Consider the following 23,382-nt stretch of genomic DNA (forward strand, 5'->3'; position numbering starts at 1 on the left):
CAGGTTGGGGAGGGTGAAGGAAGAAAAACAAACAACACAATACCTTCAGTGCTTTCAACCGGGCCTGCTCCTCCTCCAAAGCAGCTTGTTTTTCTCTTTCGTCCACTCTACTAAGTGACATGCCAGTGTTAGAAAGTGATGAGACTGCATTTGAAAGGGTGCTAGCCCTAGGAAAAAAAAGAAATAAGGTATTAAACCTGACCTGCAAATGAACAATTTAAAATATTTTGGTTTTCTAAAAAAGCACAGCAGTGACAGCCCATGAGGATTTAGCAAACTCCCATGAGTACTTTCATAACTTTTACAACAAACTGTTTGCCTTTTAGGATTCAATCCTTCAAATTCTATTTTTAGACAAGTTTTTAAAAAGTAGTGACCTATAAGAGATCAGTTTTAGCTTCACAGAACACAAAATAAGAGCCAAAGCCAAAGACTCATTATATAAATGTATCGAAGATAATATGTTAAATTATCTTACAAAAGGCTATCCCCACTCCAATAAAATTGGATTAAGAAAGTTAGAGAATTGCTTTCAAAACCCACAAGGAGACATTAATATAATAGGTGCCCATACACTGGGTGATGCATTCAGCTGGCAGCCCATTATTTTCCATTCTCTATACATGCAATTATGGTTCCTTCCTCACTTTTCAATATTCCTGAGAGGCTCTCTAAGAAATATGGCTGTTGCTGTTACAGCAGGTTAGAGGTTAGATTCTCCGACATGTGGCTCACCTCCTCACTCCCTAAAGCTTCTCCACCATCTACAAGACACAAGTCAAGAATGTGATGGAATTCTCTTCACTTGCCTGGAAAAAGTGCAGCTCCAACAACATTCAAGAAGCTCAATGCTATCCAAGACAAAGAAGTCTGCTTGATCAGCAGCCCATATACACCCTTAAACATCCACTGCTTCCACCAACAATGCACCATAGCTGGTGTGCTCCATCTACAACAAGTGCTGCAACAGTTCAAGGCTTCTTCAACAACATCGAGAAGTGCACTCCAACAACATTCAAGAAGCTCAATGCTATCCAAGACAAAGAAGTCTGCTTGATCAGCAGCCCATATACACTCTTAAACATCCATTGCTTCCACCATCAATGCACCGTAGCTGGTGTGCTCCATCTACAAGTGCTGCAACAGTCCAGGGCTTCTTCAACAGCATCTCACAAACTTGCAATTCCATCACCAAGATGGACAAGGAAAGCAAATACTTGGGAGCACAATCACCTCCAAGCTTCACTCCAAGTCACACACCATCCTGACGGGCATATATCACTGTTGTTTCCTGATCACTGAGTGAAAATTATGAAAACTCCTTATAATGCATTCATCACCTGGTCTGCAGTTGTTCAAGAAGGCAAACCAACATCACCTTCCCAAAGGCAACTAATGATGGGCAAAAACTGCTGGCCTTGCTAGCAATGCTTATACCTAGAGAACAAGAAAAGTGAAAGAGAGCAAGTCAGTTTGAGGATAATGGGTTATGAAGTAGTCCTGCTTTGAAAAGTATCCTCAGAGACTTTCTCACTGGTTGTAGAGATTGAATGAAGGACTCTGAAGCATGCTAAAGTTTACATATATGGGTGCAACCTCCAAATTGCTACTGTAATTGTACTACTGAGTGAAGAAAGTGGGACACTGGTAAGGGAAAGACCATAGATATGAAGCGAGGGAAAGCAGAAGTAAAAATGAACATTTGTCAAATATTTTTCACAATTGATTAAATCCCATGGTTCAAGTGGCCTCCAATTACTGTGTCACCTAGGTAAACAGGGGGCTATGTCTCCACTTCAGGCAAAATTGGCATATAGGCAAATTACATCCAATTATTATTAATTCAGACATGTACTTCAAAAAGAAATTTTGCAATCCCAGTGTGATGGAAAAGAAATGAAAAGATACACATTGAAAATGATAATCATTAAAACAAAAAAAGGAATGAGTTGCCCTTTAGTGCCCTTAGCCTAGTATAACATCTGACATCTTACAATAGATTTCCAATAAATCATCCCTTGGTATTTTACAACAAAGTTACAAAGCAGGGTTTAAGATTGAGCCACGAAGTATTTGGGTAGATGGGCAAAGGCTTGATCGAAGAGGTAACTTTTAACGAATGACTTGAGGAGAGGCGTGAAGCAGCAGGGAGATTTAGGGAAAGGATGACAGAGTTTAGAGCTGTGGCAATGGTGGCACAATTAAAATTTGGATGTGTAAGAGATCAGAATTAGATGAATGCAGGTATCAGAGGAGACTAGGAAAGTTAGGGAGAGGTAAAGCCATGAAAGGACTTGAAAACATGGATGAGAATTTTAAAAACAAGGCATCGCTCGACCTGTTGCTAAAGTCAATGAGCACAGAAGAGATGGGTGACCAGGACTTGGCACAAGTAAGGAAACAGACAGCAGATTTTTGGATAACCTCAAGTTTTCAGAGGTAGAAACATGGGAGGCTACCCAGGGGTGGACTGGAGTAGTCAAGTCTAGGAGTTAACAAAAGTATGGATGGGGGTTTCAGTAGCAGATGAACTGAGGCAGCAGCATAGTCAGGTGATGTTACAGAAGTGGAAACAGGTAGTCTTGGTAATGGCATGGAGAATGCAGTCAGACGTTCATCTCAGTGTCAAATATGACACCAAGATTGGGAGCACAGCCTCAGTTGCCAGGGACTGATGCATGTAACAATTAGGGAACGAAGTTTGGAATAGGAACCAAAGACAATGGCTTCAATTTTTTTCAATGTTTAATTAAAGGAAATAATTAAAGGTACTAGATGTTGGATTACCAATCAGATAATTTAGCAACAGTGGAGGAGTCAAGAGAGGTGGCAGTGAGGTAGAGTTGAGGATCATCAACCTTCATGTGAAAATTAATTTTCTGATGATGTCATCGCTGGCAGGCAGCACGTGGAATGAGAAATAAGAGGCAGCCAAGGGTGGATCCTTGGGGGCCACCAGAGGTATGGGAGAGGGAAGAGAAGCAATTGTAGGTGATTCTCTAGATACGATTAAATAGATAATAATGAAACCAGGTGAGTTTAGTCCTATCTGACTGGATGATAGTGCAGAGATGTTGAAGGATGGAGCAATCAACTATATCCAGGTCGAGAAGGACGGAGAGGAATAGTTTGTCTCTGTCACAGTCACAAAGGAACCTAATTTGTGAATTTAAGAGTTGTTTCAATACTGCAGCAGGGACAGAAACCTGATTGGAGGGATTCAAACATGGAGTTTAGTGAAAGATGGGCATGAATTTGGGAGGTGACAACACATGTAAGCGCTTTGCAGAAGAAAGGGAAGTTGGGGCTGTAGTTTGTAAGAATGATGGTGTCAAAAGTTGTTTTTCTGTGGAGTGGGCTGATGACAGGAGATTAAAAGGAGAGAGCAACAATAACTAAAGGGACAAAAATATTAACAATTTCAACTGGCATGAAGACCAGGTAGTAAAAGTTGAGTGGCCAGTTTTGTAAGAATAATATCGAGGGAGCAGGAGATGGGTCTCACAGACAGGTTGAACTCAGAGGCAGCAAAAAGGGAGATGAGAGAAATTAGAGATTGACGTGGGTTCAGGCCTAGGGGGCAAGGAATATTGGAGGAAGTCTGACCTAGTGAAAGGGAGGGAAGCAGCAGAGGCAGCTGATCAGATAGTCTTGATTTCAGTGACAAAGAAGTTCATGAGCTCCTTGCACTTACTGTTGGAGATGAGGATGGAGGAGACAAGGGAAAAGGGTTTAAGAAGACGGTTTGCAGCAAAAGAAGCTGGGGGTTATCTTTGCATTCCAGGATGACCTTGGAATAGTGAGCAGATTTAGCAGACAAAAGGAGGACTCAATAGTGCTTTACACGTTCCACCCAGATCTGGTGGTAAATTGCTGCCACATCAGTTCACACTTGCACTCCAAATTCAAAATTTGGACATTGCATTTTGAGACTCTGAACAAACTAATGAAGAGAAGTCACACAGAAATAACAGGATTCATAATGTGATAGAGTTTCTAATGAGGGTAGAGTTTCCATTCTGCCTGTCACATTTAAAAGGAGCAAAGAATTAGAACGGAAACCTTAATTCAAATTTGATGTCTGATTACAGAAACACAGAATATCTGTGCACACTGGAGTTCCATGAATACCTGGTCTTAAAAGGGATCAAAGAGGAAGAGTGGAAATGCACATCTAGGGAAAAAACAAAATTCTTAAAACACTTACATTGGGATCTGGAAGACCAGTAAATCAGCAAATAACGAGTTCAAATTCCCAAATCTAATTTTAAATTACCTTTCCCTGCAAGTTATCGAGGCAATAGATTACCACCTACAATGCAAGAAAAGCAAACAGTCCCAAAAATATCAATACTTCCAAACAGAATAGTCATTTGTTGATTGAGGTAGCAAATTGCTTAAACCTATTTAATGTTGGCAAGCAAGAATTTGCACACTAACACTTCTCTCTTGGTCACGTCACAATATGCATTTCCTTAATTTAATGTTGATAATTGTGTACATATTAATGTGCATGTTTGCTCTTGATGATTGCTTGAAGAATTCCTCCTTGCTTAGCCTCAGTGAGCATATATCATCTTTTAATCACATTGCACAGTGTAAGACAGTTGTGTATATCACGAAGCTACAAGTAGGTGGTCCAGAAGTCTGCTGTATTCGGCTTTATAGACGTCATGACCAAGAATCCCCTGTGGGTTCGATATTTACTTGTAAAAGACTGTGGCGAGAGCAGGGGGTGGGCTGGATGATGTCCTGCTGAAATTAACAGAACATCTTAAATTTTCATTTTCCGCCATCTCCAGCATGATGCCACCACCGAACACATCTTCCCTTCACCCTACCAGCATTCGGTAGGGATCGCTCCCTCCGGGACACCCTGGTCCACTCCTCCATCACCCCCTACTCCTCAACCCCCACCTACGGCACCTCCCCATGCATACGCAAAAGATGCAACACCTGCCCCTTCACTTCCTCTCTCCTCACCATCCAAGGGCCCAAACACTCCTTTCAAGTGAAGCAGCATTTCACTTGCATTTCCCCCAACTTAGTCCACTGCATTCGTTGCTCCCAATGTTGTCTCCTCTACATTGGAGAGACCAAACGCAGACTGGGCGACCGCTTTGCAGAACACCTTCGGTCTGTCTGCAAGAATGACCCAGACCTCCCTGTCACTTGCCATTTTAACACTCCACCCTGCTCTCTTGCCCACATGTCTGTTCTTGGCTTGCTGCATTGTTCTAGTGAAGCTCAACGCAAACTGGAGGAACAGCACCTCATCTTCTGACTAGGCACTTTACAGCCTTCCGGACTGAATATTGAATACAACAACTTTAGATCTTGAATTCCCTCCTCCATCCCCACCCTCTTTCCATTTCTTCCCCCTCCCTTTTGTTTTTTCCAAATAATTTATATAGATTTTTCTTTTCCCACCTATTTCCATTATTTTTAAATCTATACCTTTTATGCCCTGTTAGTCTTATTTCACCCCAGCCCCACTAGAGCTGTACCTTGCGTGTCCTGCTATCCATTCTTAATTAGCACATTCTTTCAGATATCACCACCTTCAACACCTCTCGGTTCTTTTGTCTGTGACATCTTTTGATTATCTGCTCCTATCACTGCTTGCTTGTCCCTACAACCAAACCCCCCCCCTCCCCAACCACCTTAAACAAGCTTATATTTCACCCTTCTCCTATTTTTACTCAATTCTGTCGAAGGATCATGAGGACTCGAAACGCCAACTTTGTTCTTCTCCGCCGATGCTGCCAGAACTGCTGAGTTTTTCCAGGTAATTCTGTTTTTGTTTTAAATTTTCATTAGCAGTTTTCCCACCCAATACTCAGCCTTACCAAGAGTTGACTTTGAGATGTTTAAACTTTTTACTTCTTAACTGCCCGTTCTTAAGGGTTAAAGTTTCACCCTCCATCTCCATTCAGGATCAGGCTCATCACTGGACTGGAAAGGAGAATATACTTTCTCCTTTAACTTTACATAGCAACATTTTAATTACAGCCTCACAACATAATTATGTCCGAATCTCTCCAATGTTTTCCTAGGACTTCAATATTCAACCTATGTGCATAATGATACTGGTGTCTTTTTCTGTTTGCATTTTCTGGGACAATGAAAATAGAGATTACATAGCCCATCAAAATTAGTTTATTGCACGGCTGGGACAGAGTATGGGGTTCTTTAATATTGGAACTAACCAGATGACATTTGTCAAATTAAGCTGCAGGAGACAGAGAAATAATTTGTAAGACAACAGACGGAATCACACTGGTTCAGCTAACATTTGGCTCTGAAGAACTCGTATGCTGTGATGCAGTCAGTCAGCAAACTGTGAAATTTTTGTTTTGGCAAAATTAACATTTCCCTTGCACGCTATTACTAAGGGTGTGTTAATGATTGGATATGGATACAACATGACAAACCTCTACAAATGCAGTTTGCCAGACAAGGGAATACAACAAGATTTAGGGTGGTATGTTAAGAACAAAGATATGGGTACATTTACTCATGCCCCATTAGTTATTGCCAATAACTGGGGCATTGCCATCCTTCAAAGCCAAATAACAGTTCAACAATGCATTTTAATTTTCCTTGTATCTCTGGCTAATGCTGGGAATCTGAAATAAGAATTTGTTTGCGTAAACATTAATTTCAGGATTCCAGCTAGCTACAGCAGGAATAACAAGAGGACTGACCTACAGATCCACCTTGGCAGGGGCTCCTGAATACCAAGGAAGATCAAGGAATATTAAGGAAAACTAAAATGCATTGTTGAACCGTTATTTGACTTTGAAGAACAGTTATTGACAATGCAATGCAGCTATTTTTGTAAAAGCCTATGTGGTCAAGGACGACTTTTGTGCCTAAATATTTAAATGCAAGGTACACACCTTCTTTCTTTATATTTATTTTATAATAAAAGGATGTTATGAAAATGAATTGAGGGCTTCAGTATTAGAGGACCATGTTGTCTATACATAATGGAATTGTAAGAACTGTGTTAATCACTCATTCGTACTAGATTGATGCAGATAGCCATGTTAGGATTGGAGCAAAGAGAAGTGAACAGATGACAAGTCAAAATGTTGGAGAAATTAATACTATTTGACACATCTGTAGTAAGGTTACACAAGTCTAACTTCTATGGTTAATTGATGAATATATACTCAAACCCAATGCCAGACAGAAAGCCCATCAAATCTGTTGAATTTGAGGGAACTAAAGCTGGTTCAGCCATTAAATTATACGAAACAAGGAGAGTGGGCATCATCTGCTTCTATTGAAAAAGCATGTATAATTCTTCTGTACCACTTTAGGGATGAAATAGTTGAGGTAGATCAACAATTTTATATGGATTCTTAGCTACAGTTTAATGAGAAGTTTTATCCGAGACTGAGTTTGATCCAAGGCTGAGTTTGGTGACACCGCAATTGCAAAGGGCTCATTCCCCACACATGTAGTTGCAGTGCCAATGTCGCCACTGCCAGCGACGTCCCAGGCAGCTGTCTGCGGAAAAAATGGCAGATAAAAACTCAGCCAGAAAAAAATTACACCTTGAACTTGAAACTGCAAAAAAATGCTATAGCCTCTTCTTAAAAAAAAAAATTGCCATTTTTAATAAAAAGGTACAATGTGCTGCTTTACCCTCCAATCCCTGTGAGTTTGTGACAACGTACTGTGACTGTTGCAAGTAGGGGCAGCAAGGGCTTGAGAAAAGAACAGGGAGTGAGAGGCAGTGAAGGCTCAGGCCAGTGGAGCAATGGTGGCGCAGGCGCAAACCAGTACTGGCACCAGCTGACAAGCACATGCTAATGACATCAGTGGTGGCAGAAAAGATGCATGCACAGGATGTAATGCAAGCTGAGTGCGCATAAGCAACTGTTCCTAGTGCCTGGGCAACTGACATTAGGGGTTACAGTGTTCATCTGAAAGCTGAAACAACAACTTTAATTTACATAGTGCCTTTATCACAGTGTCCTGCACAGACAAGAAATGGGTGGTGAACAGTAATGGAATTATGCAGATAACTGAAAACCGTTGAAAAGACTTGGATGTTTTGATAATGGGAGGAAAGCAAAATGACTTGACATGTCTAGTGTGGAGCTGAAGTGGCTAAAGTCTCTGCCACTGATGGTGAAGGAGGGGTGCAGGGCAAAGTAAGGGCGAAGAGACATATTGGGAAATTGATGTACAATATGGTAGGACTGAGCAGCCAATTCTCAAACTTATTGTGGAGGGTCAGCTGAATTTGCAGTTTAATAGAGCTCTTGATTTGGAGGCCATCTTTGAACTCCCATCTTGCATAATTGGGACTTCTCTCTCAGAAGTAACCTCAGCATTCACATCTAGTCATTTGAAGAGAAGGTCCCTTTCTGCATTATTCAACCATGGTTTCCTAGATAAACAAGGGGTATAAATGATAGATCCTGCTAATTGGTGATTTTTTCTTTTATATCTATTATAATGACTTATAAAGCAACCATGCAAATTACCTGCTAGCAGCTGTTGACGAGTCTTTAACTTTCTTGCCTTCTAATGAAGCCAGATGCTGTTCTAATGCATCAAGAAGGCTACTTGGTGCCTATGATATCAAAGCAAATGTCAGCTACAAGATTAAGCAGACAATTAACTATTTTTTTAAATAGATGCAGCTGATCTTCAATTCCTCGATTATGAATTTACTTGCTGATATCTCTAGATTAAGAAAAACTGTATCTAAAAGAAATGCTACTTTAAATGATTACATTTTGAAGTTCTGTGAAATTAAAATATACCAAGGCTATGCGAAAATCATTTTTTTTATTCATTCACAGGATGCAGGTGCACTGGCTGAGCCAGCATTTATTGCCCATCCCCCAAGTTGCCCTTGAGAAGGTGTAGGTAAGCTACCTTCTTGAACTGCTGCAGTCCATGTGGTGTAGGTACACCCACAGTGCTGTTAGGAATAGAGTTCCAGGATTTTGACCCAGCAGCAGTGAAGGAACAGTGATATATTTCCAAGTCAGAATGGTGAATGACTTCCAGGTGGTAGTGTTCCCATCTATCTGCTGCCCTTGACCTGCTAGACGGTGGTCGTGGGTTTGCAAAGTGCTGTCTAAGGAGCCTTGGTGAATTCCTGCAGTGCATCTTGTAGATAGCACACACTACTGCTACTTTGTGCCAGTGGTGGAGGGAGTGAATGTTTGTGGATGTGGTGCCAATCAAGCGGGCTGCTTTGTCCTTGATGGTGTCAAGTTTCTTGAATGTTGTAGGAGCTGCACTCATCCAGGCAAATGGGGAGTATTCCAACACACTCCTGACTTGTGCCTTGTAGATGGTGGACAGGCTTTGGGGAGTCAGGAGGTGAGTTACTCATCACAGGATTCCCAGCCTCTGACCCGCTCTTGTCGCCACAGTATCTATATGGCTAGTCCAGTTCAGTTTCTTGTCAATGGTAACCCCTAGGATGTTGATAGTGGGAGATTCAATGATGGTCATGCCACTGAATGTTAAGGGTCAATGGTTACATTCTCTCTTGCTGGAGATGGTCATTGCCTAGTACTTGCGTGGCACGAATGTTACTTGCCATTTGTCAGCCCAAGCCTGGATATTGTCCAGGTCTTGCTGCATTTGGACATGGGCTGCTTCAGTATCTGAGGAGTCACGAATGATGCTGAATGCCGTGCAATGATCAGCAAACATCCCTACTTCTGACCTTATGATGGAAGGAAGACCATTGATGAAGCAGCTGAAGGTGGTTGGGCCGAGGGCACCACCCTGAGGAACTCCTGCGGTGATGTCTTGGAGCTGAGGTGACTGACCTCCAACAACCACAACCATCTTCCTTTGTGCTGGGTATGACTCCAACCAGCAAAGCGTTTTCCCTCTGATTCCTATTGACTCCAGTTTTGCTAGGGCTCCTTGATGTCACACTCTGTCAAATGCTGCCTTGATGTCAAGGACAGTTACTCTCACCTCACCTCGGGAGTTCAGCTCTTTTGTAAGGTGTAACAGTTACATTGTCATTATCAGCCCACTCCCAATTTATTCAGCTGGGAATATTTTCCCAAGATTTTAATCATACTGATAATTCTGTCAGGCTGGGATTTTATCAGATTGGGGTGCTTGAGCTGATCAGAACTAAAGTTCTGCTGCTGACTGTACCGACTATTTTTAATTAATGAAAATAAACAGTATCGCACCTAATTGTCTTTTACCATAAAAAGGAATTTTTCGTTCATTAGTAAATTTTGAGATTATAAGAACAAACGTAACACTTCAAACTAATCTTCTTTACTCTTTAGAAACCCACTCAGCTTCACTGCAAATTAGAGGTTTCAAACATAACTGACACAAGCAGTTTCAAAATTAAATATTTTTAAATCCAGGTCTGGCTTTTCCGCTGTCTACTCACCTGCCTCCTGTCTGAAATTTTACGGCGGGCGTGGCAGAACGGATGTCCATAGGCCTATTGAAACCCGGAGGCCATTAGGTGGCCAATAATTAAGGGTGTAATCCTGACCCCACCGTATTTTACCCGTCTTGGCCGGGTTCCCCCAACTCTTTAGCCAGGGGCGGAGGTGGAGCGGCAGGGACCATGGTGCCCTATTAAATCCAGCTTGCTACTTTTCAGGGATCACAGGGGCCAGACAGGCCCCTACATGAATGCAGTTCTTCAGTTATATCATTGAATAATGCTAAATGAGCAGCACACAGTGCTGCCTGACCCCTGAGAATTGTCAGAGCCTGCATGATGCATTCACACAAATTTTTTTCCCTTTTAGGTTTTCTATACGCCGCTACAGAAAATGGCTCATTTCACCCTTTATAAGTGACAAATGCAAGCAAAAATAAAGATAAAAGAAAAGACAAGGAAAGGACTGTCGTCGTGCAGAAACGTATTCAGCTTAAAAAGGGAGGGGGAAAAAATTGAGATTTTTTCCAATGTCAGCTTTAATAGATTATATTTTGAGAAATTAATTCACATATGAAAATTAGTTTTCATAATCTGAGTTACAGTCATTTCAGAATGAACAGAAAATAACTATTACACAATAATTATGCAATAGAATTTAAAAAAAACAAATTTATATGTCTGAAATCTCATTTATCTTTTCAGGATTCGTTGTTATCTCACTGTTTGTTCATGTACGGAAAAACTTGCTTCACTATTTGTCAGGACTGAAATGGAGGGCAATAATCTATTTGGAATCATGTACCCACTGGGTAACCTGAAGATATATTTGTGAAGTTTCTGTTCCCTTTATTGAATTATCATGCATGTGGTTTTCCATGCTTTGCAAATGCAGTGCATTTCAGTGCAAAAATAAACGTGCACATTGCCGTGGTGATGAGTACTGGGCCAGGTGATTAGGAAAATTCTAGAAACCAGCAAAGGATGACATAAAGAGGGGGGAATTAAAATATGATAGTAAACTAAGAAATATAAAAGCAGACAAGAGCTTCTACAAGTATACAAAAGGGAAGAGAATAGCTAAACATTGATGAGACTGAGGATTTGATGACACTGGGGATTTAAATATGGGAACCAAGGAAATGACAGACACTTTGAACAAATATTTTGTATCTGTCTTCACAGTAGAAGAAACAAAAGAAACCCAAGATTAGTAGAAAACCAAGAGTCAAAAAACAAAGGGTTAAAAAATAGTCACAATCACTAGAGAAAAAGTACTGGTAATCCAGTGGTACTAAAAGCTGACATGTCCCCAGGACCTGATAGCCTATGTCCTCGGGTCTTAAAGGAAGTGGCTGCAGAAATCGTTGATGCATTGATTATAATCTTCTAAATTCCCTCGATTCTGGAAAGGTACCAGTGGATAGGGAAACCACAGAAACTGTACCCCTATCAAGATAGGAGGGGGAGAGGGGGCAGAAAGCTATAGGCCAGTTAGCCAGATATTTGTCATTGGGAAAATGCTGGAATCCATTATTAAGAATTATAGAATGGTTACAACACAGAACAAGGCCTTTCAGCCCACATGTCCATGCTGGGTCTCTGCAAGAGCAACTCACTTAGTGCCACTGCCTTTTCCCTGTAGATTTGCATTTTTTTTCTTTACAGATAATTATCCAATCCCTTTTGACAGCCATGATTGAATATGCCTCCACCACACACTCAGGGAGTGCATTCCAGGTTCTAACCACTCGCTGTGTAAAAATATTTTTCCATGTGTCGCCTTTGGCTTTTTTGCCATTCACCTTAAATCAAGTGTCCTCTGGTTCCACATCCTTCCATTGGGAACAATTTCTCCTTATCTATTCTGTCCTGACACATCGTAATTTTTTTAATTCACTCATGAGATGAGAGGGGTCGCTGGCTAGGCCAGCATTTATTGCCCATCCTTAATGGCCCTCGTACCACTGTAGTTCATATTCCTTATAGACTTCATACAACTGAGTGGCTTGCGGGCAGAGGGTATTTAAGAGTCAACCACATTGCTGTGGGTCTAGAGTCACAGGTAGGCCAGAATAGGCAAGGGCGGCAGATTTCCTTACGTAAAGGGTATTAGTGAACAAGGTGGGTTTCTACGACAATTGACAATGGTTTCATGGTCATCACTATACTTTTAATTCCCGATTATTTTATTCAATTCAAATTCCACCATCTGCTGTGGTAGAATTCAAACCCAGGTCCCTAGAGCATTACCCTGAGTCTCTGGATTACTAGTCCGGTGACAATACCGCTATGCCACTGCCTGCCTTAATGATTTTGAAAACCTCTATCAAATTTCCTCTTGGCCTTCTACTATCATGCAGGGTCAAAATCGCTTTGTGAAAGGGAAATCATGTTTTGACAAATTTATTAGAGCTCTTGGGGGATGTAATTAGCAAGGTAGATAAAAGGTATACCAGTAGATGTGGTGTATTTGGATTTCCAAAACACATTCAATGAGGTGCCACATAATAGGTTACTGCACAAGATAAGAGCTCAAGGTGTTGGGGGTGACAAATTAGTATGAACAGAAGACTGGCTAACAGGAAACAATCGGGATAAATGGGACATTTCAGGATGGCAAACTGTAACCAATGGGGTGCCACAGAGATCAATGCTGGAACCTCAACTATTTACAATCTATATTAATGACTTATATTAAGGGACAGAGTGTATTGTAAGTAAGCTTACTTATGATACAAAAATAGGCAAGAAAGCAAGTTGCAAGGAGGACAGAGTCTGCAAAGATATAGAGAGTTAATGTTTTCAGTCCAATATGACTCTTCTTCGGAAAGGAAGAGGAGTCGCATTGGATTTGAAACATTAACTCTGTTTCTCTCTCCAAATGCTGCCAGACCTGCTAGGTTTATACAGCACTTAGTTTTTATTTCAGATTTCCAGCATACGCAGCATTTTGCTTTCATTTAATGCAAAGATATACAGATAAATTTAATGTGGGAAAATATGAGGCTGTCCACTTGGTGCAAAGAATAGAAAGCCAGAATATTATTTACATGGAGAGAGACTCCAAGATTCTGCAGTACTAAGGGATCTGGATGTTTTCACACATGAATCACAAAAAGTTAGCATGCAGGCACAGCAAGTAATTAGGACTGCAAATTGAATGTTAGTCTTTATGTCAAGGGCGAATGGAAGAGTGGAGCATAAAGTAGGGAAGTCTTACTGCAACCTTTCAGGACATTAATGAGGCCGCGCTTAGATTACTGTGTACAGTTTTGGTCTCCATACTTCAGGGAAGCATTGGAAGCAGTTCAGAGAAGGTCCGCTAGGTTGATTCCTGGGATGAAGGAGTTGTTTTTTGAGGAAAGATTAGGCAAGTTGGGCCTATACTTGTTGGAGTTCAGAAAAATGAAAGGAGGCTTTACAGGATAGATACTGAGAGGATATTTCCCCTCTTGGGGATCTAGAACTAAGGGGCACATTTTCAAAATAAGGGTCTCTCATTCAAGACAAAGATGAGGAGTTTCTTCTCTGAGGATTGTTAATATTTGGAATTCACTTCCAGAGAGACCAATGAAAGCCGGGTCATTGAATACATTGAAGGTTGAGTTAGACAGATTTTCAATCTACAAGGGAGTCAACGGTTGTGAGGGGCTAGCAGGAAAGCAGAGTTGAAGTTACGATCAAATCAGCCATGATTTGACTATATGGCAGAAAGGCTTAAGGGGTTGAATGGCCCACTTCTGCTCTTATTTCTTATGTTCTTCTGCCAAGGATTTGGACATAGGGCTAGAGAGTGGTGTCCAAATTTGCAAGCAGTGTTAAAGTAGGAGGCAGAGCAAAACATTTTATGAGGAACAAAAGACTAAAGGAAATATGGATAAAATGATGGAATCAACAAAAAGTGGAAGATGAAATATATCCATCAAATTGAAGAAAAATTAGTACGCATCTCAGCCAAAATTTTGGGAGGATTGTAAAAAGCCTTTAATAGTCACAAAAAGAATATATTCCATCTCAAAAGTTTAAAGGATCCCAAATCATCAGGGTCTGAAGAGATTCTCCAGAATAATGGGCAGACGACCAAAATGGTCACATCCTCTAAGCATAAGTGTGAGAAATGCAGCTCTCTAACCACTCATTTTAAACTTATGAGGGCTGACTGCGAGTGTAATCTTTTGCTACATTTCTGTGGTTAGACATAAAAGCATCCATCTTCATCAACCCTCAGCATTCCCACACCTCACTGCTAGAGATTCAATTTTTAAAACCGAGGTCAGCTGTTGGTTCCTCTATTTCACTTCTCATTAGGCATGATTTTTCAGATGGCAGTGTTTTCTAAACAATTCGAAGAGTTGGCAGAGAATGCACCCCTGTCAATCTTGGTAACCCTGCAGATTCATTGGCTGGAAGCAACTGACTTCTGTCCCGTCCTCAGTGCAGGACCCCTTTTAGAGCACTGCTGGCCAATCTGATTGGCTGGAAGCTCTGTAGTCCCAATAGTGGCCAGGACTGGGACTACAAGTAGGCCCCAGATTCCAAGTCCTTGAGTCCAGGACCAGGTTAGTGAGGGGGTCTCACAGTAGGGAAAGGACATGATAACAGGAAAATGAGTTTGGGTTTTTTTTAATGACAATTGGGGGGGCAGGGGGAGAAAAATCAATGCAGAAAAGGGGCTCTCTGAGGGAGGTGTCCTCCCATCCAAACCACCTTCATACCCAAGGCCCAAGCAGGGTGACCTGCCAGGCTTCCCTCCCACCCCTGAAACTCCTCCTCAAAATTGAGGCCAGGTGGGAGGCCCTTAAGTGGCCAGTAATTGGCCACTAAAGCACCTTAATTGGGGTGGGGACAAGCAGATCACCCTAGGCTTTGCCCATCCCCTGCAAATTTGCAGACAGGTCAGGGTTGGGCAGGAGGGTGGCAGAAGGGCCACCTGGGAAATTTTACGGGTCCCTCTGCCTGCAAACCCATCATGAGGAAATCATAAAATTCTGTTCAATGTTTCAATCTATAAAATTCTTGAGCATTCTTTTAAAGACTAGGATCCACAAATAGCCAATCTGGACATCAATACTATGTGCTTAAGTATTGCTGCAAAAAGAGACATGCTGTCAAAGTGCAGGATAAATTGTTGTTCCCTTTGAGATTTATGCAAATCTGCCCTGATGAGTGCAAGGCCAAAAGCCTGCAGCAGCATGTCTATTTTTTCAACAATACTCAAGTTCTGTACTACCAAAAGAATATGTGCTTAACAAATTCACAAAAGGATTGAGTTCCTGCTTTGGGCGTGACTGGCAATTCCAGTGCAAAAAACAAATAGCTCCTTCCCCACCCCCCCACACACAAAAAGTGCATGCTGAAACTTCTTTGCATATTGTGTGCAAAATCTGCTATAAATCTGTACAATGAAAATCATTTTTTGAAAAAACAACTTGCTTTAAGTATTCTATTATGTATTCAAAAGTGTTAATTTAGCAAAGTTTGATTCGTACAGCTGAAAATAGTTTATCACAAAAAAATAAGCATTCCAAAAATCACAAGGTCAATCCACCACCCTCTGTGCATTCTGTTTTTAAGTGACTGAAAGTGACATTTAAAAACATACAAACCTATTTTCTAGTTACGTTAGGGGTTAATTCCTTAGAAAAGTAAACAAAAATTTTCAAAACGTACCAATTAGTGTCCTTGCATTCAAAATATCCAGCTTAATTTTGGGAGTCTCAACAAAGGTCTGCAAATGTGTGCAATTAGCAGCAACTTCTAATGGTGATTAATTCAGTCTGGGGCCATGGCAGATTTGTTGTGGGGTGGGGGAGAGGGGGTGCTGTTTTTAGCATAAGGCTTTTAAAACCAGTGCAAAAGATCACAGAAACTGCAGTTGCACTGAACGCAATTTGCACTTAAAATTGTGCAATCTTTCGTGCTGGTTATGTTAATTTCAGAAGAATTATCCTGGAAAAACAGCATATTGTAGTGAAAACTCCAGGCCAAGTGTTTATTTCCAGAATCTGAGAAACAGGAAGAATTGTGTACACTACGTGGTCAGCTCAACATTTATGTGTAACAACCCGACTAACCTGCCCAAATTAACCAAATAGCTAAAAAAATAAAGCACTGATAAAAGAGGTGCCTACCTGAGAAAGGTCTGGTATATCTCCCCTGTCAATTCCAACTTGCTGCATTCAACAAAGAATACCATAGTTATAACAATTAATTTGCATATTTAACAAATTTGAATTTTTTTTTAAAGTTTGCAGTTCAAAAAAGCTTACTTCTGCAACTTTAAGGAATTCTGAGATTCTTGTCATTCTAGTAAGGAACTTCTTGTATATATCAAGAGCCTCCTTGCACTGGTTTTTCTTCATATCAAAGTATTTCTCTAGCAAGCAAAGATTAAATATATGAACAAATTAACTGCACATTCAGCACAAAATGGATCTTCTTATGGCAGCTGCTTGTGTATGTATACAGCTGCCTACCAGTCAGACTTTCACCAAACCTTTGAAAACAATATCACTTACATTTTTTTGGACGTGCAACTATATATGCAAAACAGTGTGATGCAATCATGACTATATCGGCATGTTGTTTAAGGCTCCAAATATTATGGAAACAAAATTGTTAAATACCTTTTGTCTCTGAACGTCCAAAAGTACCCTTAAAGATAATTTGGCGTAAAATTTGGATTTGGGAGGGAATTAGACCCAGTTTCTACCAACATAAGCAAAACATTGGAAATTCAGGACATGAAACTCAGCGCTGATGCAGTCTTTTAGAGGAAAAGAATGTGCTGAATAAGAGAAATGCACAGCTATAAAATGCTTTCAAAAAGCAAACACAAACGCTGTGGACATTATTTAACAAAGCCAACAGAATTGCTGCCTGTTTCATTTTCTTGCCAAGTGCTTTCCATTCTTCGCCTGAAGGCACAATGTTTAGCTGGGAAACAATTTCTCAGGCATAGCAGCCCTAATATCTCACCTGAAATATCGGTATATACGTGCAAAGTGGGACCATGATTGCCAGATGGCTAATTAATCTTGGAGGGTAGTGATTAGTTCAGTGTGGTCCAAACTTGTCCATCTCTGGTAAGATGACTGGGCGATACTTAATGAAAGTGACGGGAATCTCGTCCAGAGCCCCATGTTGCCTCTTTTTGGGAAGGCCCACCGTATTAAGTGCCAATTGGGCAGCTTAACTGGAAAGCAGCAGTCCTTCCCCAGGATAAAAGAACCCCAGCGTGGGGTCACACCGGCTGAGAGCTGCCAGCCAATCAGAGGCCAAGAACTCTATTTTGAACAGCAGCGCCACAGGAGTGGCGATCGCTGCTGCCAGTATGACATCCACCCAAGGTCAGAGACCCCAGGCCGCAGGTGAGTAATGGGGGGAAGTGGGTCCCAGGGGCGTGGGGAGGGGGTTTCGGCAGCAAGAACTTGGGGGAGGGGGGGGGGTGCTCTCAGCAGGGTCCCGCCCTCTTTTCAACAATAGGTCCCTCAATCAGACACTCAGTGCCTTTGAGCAAGAGACACACCCATTTCCACACCCTGGGAAGTCCATAAGCAACACCGCATAGGATTTGCTGGTTGTGCTCCCTGCAGGGCGAGCCCTCTACCTGCTGCTGGGTTAATGGCTCAGGAAGCGGGATGAGGGCCTTAAGTGGGTGTTGACTGACCACTTAAGGGCCTCAGCTGGCAGGACAGGCCCAAGGTAACCAACCCTGAGGAAATAAAATTACAAACACTCCGACTGAGTTGGGGGGGGAAGGTGAGGGGAGGTTGATTGATAGTCATCAACTCAATAAAAGAACTGCCCAACTACAAACCCACCTTATAACATTCCACATAAAATATCTGACTTACAGAATGCTTCCTCGACCCCATCAATGCTCCACAGTGCTCCACAACATACAAACCCTCTTCCAACCTCCCTTCCCCCCCACTCACTCAGCAGTCCTTTTTCCCAACTCCGTCCACTCAATCAGAACCCCTCTCCCCCTACACCACCCCCCCACAATCCTACTGGGCCCATCCCCCTACCCCTGCCAGACTCCTCACCCCCACCCCACCCACCCCCAGAGACTCCAGCTTGCCATTTTTCACCGCTGCTCATCGAACGCTGTGGCTTTGCCAACAACCAACTTGATTTTTTTTTAAATAAAAGACAGTGCTTGCCAGCCAGCCCTCCTGCAGAACTCCATGTGGCTGCGTGGACTGTGCACGCACAACCACCAGAGATGCTTGGACAGCAGCAAGAAGAAACTCTCAGAAATCTCCCACTCGCTGTCTAGAGAAACACAGGATATATGATGCCCTAGGAAGCCAATGTACGGGACAAATTGGAAAATTACAGACGATCCCATAAAATACAGGAAGCTGGTCACCCTAGGAAGGCCATCGACAAGCTGAGCTGCCACAGACTTTAATTGGTGTGGAGGGGGGAAAGCAGCACAGTAGTGTTTGGAAAGGGCTAGGAATCTAACTTCAAGCACATCAGATAAAGGGACGACAATGAGAAACGGGATTGGAAACACAGGACTGAAGGTGTTGTATCTGAATGCACGCAGTATACGAAATAAGGTAAATGAGCTTGTGGCGCAGATTGAAATTGGCAGGTATGATGTGGTGGGCATCACGGAGACATGGCTGCAAGGGGATCAGGACTGGGACCTAAACATACAAGGATATACATCCTATCGAAAAGATAGGCAGGTTGGCAGAGGGGGTGGGGTTGCTTTGTTAGTAAGAAATGAAATTAAATCGATAGCAAGAAATGACGTAGGGTCAGATGATATAGAATCTGTGTGGGTAGAGTTGAGGAACCGCAAAGGTAAAAATGCCATAATGGGAGTTATGTAGAGGCCTCTGAACAGTAGTCACGATGTGGGGCACAAGATACATGCCTTTTCTATCTCCTGGTGTAAGAAAGGCAAGGTTACAGTGATCATGGGGGATTTCAATATGCAGGTAGACTGGGAAAATCAGGTTGGTAGTGGATCCCAAGAAAAGGAATTTGTGGAATGTCTACAAGATGGCTTTTTGGAGTAGCCCACTAGTGAACAGGCAATTCTAGATTTAGTGATGTGTAATGAGGCAGATTTGATAAGGGAGCTTAAGGTGAAGGAACCCTTAGGAGGAAGTGACCATAATGATAGAATTTACCCTGCAATTTGAGAGGAAAAAGCTGGAATCAGATGTAACGGTATTACAGTTGAATAAAGGCAACTACAGAGGCATGAGGAAGGAGCTGGCCAGAATTGACTGGGAGATGAGCCTAGCAGGAAAGACAGTGGAACAGCAATGGCAGGAGTTTCTAGGAGTAATTTGGGAGACACAGCAAAAATTCATCCCTAGGAAGAAGAAGCATACTAAAGGGAGGATGAGGCAACCATGGCTGACAAGGGAAGTCAGGGACATCATGAAAGCTAAAGAGAAAGCATACTATGTGGCGAAGAGCAGTGGGAAACCAGGGGATTGGGAAGCCGACAAAGACCAACAGAGGACAACTAAAAAAGAAATAAGGAGGGGGAAGATTAAATATGAGGGTAAACTAGCCAGTAATATAAAAAAAATTGCAAGAGTTTTTTTAGACATATAAAGAGTAAGAGGCAAAAGTGGTCATTGGGCCGCTGGAAAATGACACTGGAGAAGTAGTGGTGGGGAACAAAGAAATGGCGGAGGAACTGAATGGGTACTTTGCATCAGTGTTCACGGTGGAAGACACGAGTAACATCCCCAAAGTTCAAGAGAGTCAGGGGGCAGAGGTGAGTATGGTGGCCATTACTAAGGAGAAGGTGCTAGGAAAACTGAAAGGTCTGAAGATGGATAAATCACCTGGACCAGATGGATTACACCCCAGAGTTCTGAAGGAGATAGCTGAAGAGATAGTGGAGGCGTTAGTGGTGATCTTTCAGGAATCACTGGAGTCAGGGAGGGTCCCAGAGGACTGGAAAATCGCTAATGTAACCCCCCTGTTTACGAAGGGAATGAGGCAAAAGACAGGAAATTACAGGCCGATTAGCCTGGCCTCGGTCGTTGGTAAGATTTTAGAGTCCATTATTAAGGATGAGATTTCAGAATACTTGGAAGTGCATGATAAAATAGAGCAAAGTCAGCATGGTTTCATCAAGGGGAGGTCATGCCTGACAAATCTGTTAGAATTCTTTGAGGTGGTAACAAAGGAGAGCCAATGGATATTATCTACTTGGACTTCCAGAAGACCTTTGACAAGATGCCGCATAGGAGGCTGCTCAGTAAGATAAGAGCCCATGGTGTTAGAGGCAAGGTACTAGCATGGATAGAAGATTGGCTGTCTGGCAGAAGGCAGACAGTGGGGATAAGGGGGTCCTTCTCAGGATGGCGGCCAGTGACTAGTGGAGTTCTGCAGGGGTCAGTGTTGGGACCACAACTTTTCACTTTGTACATTAATGATCTAGATGAAGGAACTGAGGGCATCCTGGCTAAGTTTGCAGATGACACAAAGATAGGTGGAGGGACAGGTAGTGTTGAGGAGGCAGGGAGGCTGCAGAAGGATTTGGACAGGTTAGGAGAATGGGCAAAGAAGTGGCAGATGGAATTTCGTGGGGAAGTATGAGGTCATGCACTTTGTTAGGAAGAATAGAGGCATAGACTATTTTCTAAATGGGGAGAGAATTCAGAAATCTGGAGTGCAAAGGGACTTGGGAGTCCTAGTCCAGGATTCTCTTAAGGTTAACTTGCAGGTTGAGTCGGTGGTTAGGAAGGCAAATGCAATGTTGGCATTTATTTCGAGAGGACTAGAATATAAAAGCAGGGATGTGCTGCTGAGGCTTTATAAGGCTCTGGTCAGACCACATTTAGAATATTGTAAGCAATTTGGGGCCCCGTATCTCAGGAAGGGTGTGCTGGCCCTGGAGAGGGTCCAGAGGAGGTTCACGAGAACGATCCCAGGAATGAAAGGCTTAACATATGAGGAGCGTTTGAGGACTCGGGGTCTATACTCGATGGAGTTTAGAAGGATGAGGGGGAATCGGATTGAAACTTACAGAATACCGAGAGGCCTGGATAGAGTGGACGTGGAGAAGATGTTTCCATTAGTAGGTGAGACTAGGACCCGAGGGCACAGCCTCAGAGTAAAGGGAAGACCTTTTAGAACAGAGATGAGGAGAAACTTCTTTCGCCAGAGAGTGGTGAATCTATGGAATTCATTGCCACAGAAGGCTGTGGAGGCCAGGTGATTGAGTATATTTAAGACCAAGATAGATAGATTCTTGATTGGTAAGGGGATCAAAGGTTAAGGGGAGAAGGCGGGAGAATGGGGCTGAGAAACTTAGCAGCCATGATTGAATGGTGGAGCAGACTCGATGGGCCAAATGGCCTAATTTCTGCTCCTATGTCTTATGGGCCCCAGCCATTATACACCCACCCCTGATTAAATGTTCCCCCGCCACCAAACTCACTGCAGGAAATGGCATTAAATTCTGCCCACTGACCTGAAGTGGTTATTGGACGTGATCAGGAATGGAAACCTAGGTTGATTTGTATACAGAGAGGGGGGAGCAGTTACCCAACTGCATAGCGCAAATTATTTCATGAGAACAGGGAACTTAGATGATAGATAGCAATATCCCATTGAGATTATATGAGGATCTCATTAGCATATCAGGGCTAAAAGATTAACAATTCATCTTTCCCATCTTCATTGACATGACATACTAACAAGCAAATGCGAAGCAATTTATACCAATAGTAGCTAAGATTCAATAAGAGATTAAGCATTGTGTAATAGCTTCGTAAGACATGGGTCTTTTGTCTTACTGTACATGAGCAGCTCCTATTCTCTACTTTAACTTGCAGGGCTGATACTGAGTGGAGAATCTTAATATTATTCCTTATTTAGAATTCATTTTGTATGAAATGTATTATAATTCCTGTGTCTGTTAGAGTAATAAGCTTTTAATATTGCTGTGCATTGATTAACATAGCTCAGATCTCAACAGTGCCGCATGCTGAGGGTAGCGTAGCCATTAGCCATTTCGGAGGGCATGTGGGTTGCCTTCTCTTTCAAATGAATTTTCCCATCAGGGCCAGGTCCCAATTTTCATTGTGTATCAGTTTTTTCTTGCAATCACTGTCCCAGTGCCCACAGCCTCTAATTTTAACACCCAATCGGTCCACACTCTGACCTCTTCTTTGGATTACCAACGCTCCAACACGAGAGTAATTGCTTATTCTAAATAATTATATAAATTTCACTCATTAATTGGCGATCAGCTTTGCGATTTCACTTTTATTAAAAAGGCAATGCTCAAACAAACAATCAAGTGTCACAATGCAAATGGTTTGCTTTGTATTAGCTGTGGGACCACCATTGAAATATTTAAATATGCAATGTAGAAGTTAATGTTTCTTTTATATACATGCATAAACAATCCAATTTATTTTTACTTATATAAAAGTTATTTCCATCCATCATCAGCAGGACTTGCATGCCTTCAGCTGTTGTGAGACCCACATTTTGAAGTCAAACACTGATGTAAAGCATTTTTAGACTTTTGTCAATAGTGTTTGAGCAGGTTACATAATGGAATTCTGCCAGGATTAATGACAATAAACTTCAACCAAATATTCAGAGGTGAAGAACTGCCTATTTTTTTTCCAACAATGATGGGTGTTTTTGAGTTATTACTTTTTCTGAAATGTCAGTATTAGCTCAGTGGAAGGGAATCAGTACAAACTCAACACAAAATGTGAAGAATAACATCTACTCAGATGACACCATTCCTTTTCTAATTCTGGTAATTTCATATTCCCTCAGTTTTTCTGAATTGACAGCATACAGTATTAAAAATAAAGCAGCAACCAAAGAAACAGATCACTTACATCACAGAACTCTTCCTAGACAGAAATTTTAAACTAATATAACAAAAATCAATCCTTCAGTGATACAATGCCAATCTGATGGTTAATTGAATTTATCTGATGAGTAGCTGAGACATCCTC

At 41.9% G+C, this 23,382-nt stretch overlaps 1 protein-coding gene across 14 annotated transcripts in view; it reads right to left on the bottom strand.

The window, feature by feature from the left end:
- The window catches only part of picalma (phosphatidylinositol binding clathrin assembly protein a), a 149,585-nt gene that overhangs the window by 58,366 nt on the left and 67,837 nt on the right, over window positions 1-23,382 (bottom strand). For all 14 annotated transcript variants that reach the window (XM_041198807.1, XM_041198806.1, XM_041198805.1 and 11 more), the window contains 4 exons: window positions 16,678-16,784; window positions 16,540-16,581; window positions 8,505-8,593; window positions 44-167 (listed from right to left, as the gene is read on the bottom strand). In XM_041198807.1, the coding sequence (XP_041054741.1) occupies window positions 44-167; window positions 8,505-8,593; window positions 16,540-16,581; window positions 16,678-16,784 (362 nt within the window). The remainder of the gene's footprint in view (window positions 1-43; window positions 168-8,504; window positions 8,594-16,539; window positions 16,582-16,677; window positions 16,785-23,382) is intronic.

The sequence above is a fragment of the Carcharodon carcharias genome, chromosome 11, assembly GCF_017639515.1.
Source record: "Carcharodon carcharias isolate sCarCar2 chromosome 11, sCarCar2.pri, whole genome shotgun sequence".
Taxonomy (NCBI): domain Eukaryota; kingdom Metazoa; phylum Chordata; class Chondrichthyes; order Lamniformes; family Lamnidae; genus Carcharodon; species Carcharodon carcharias.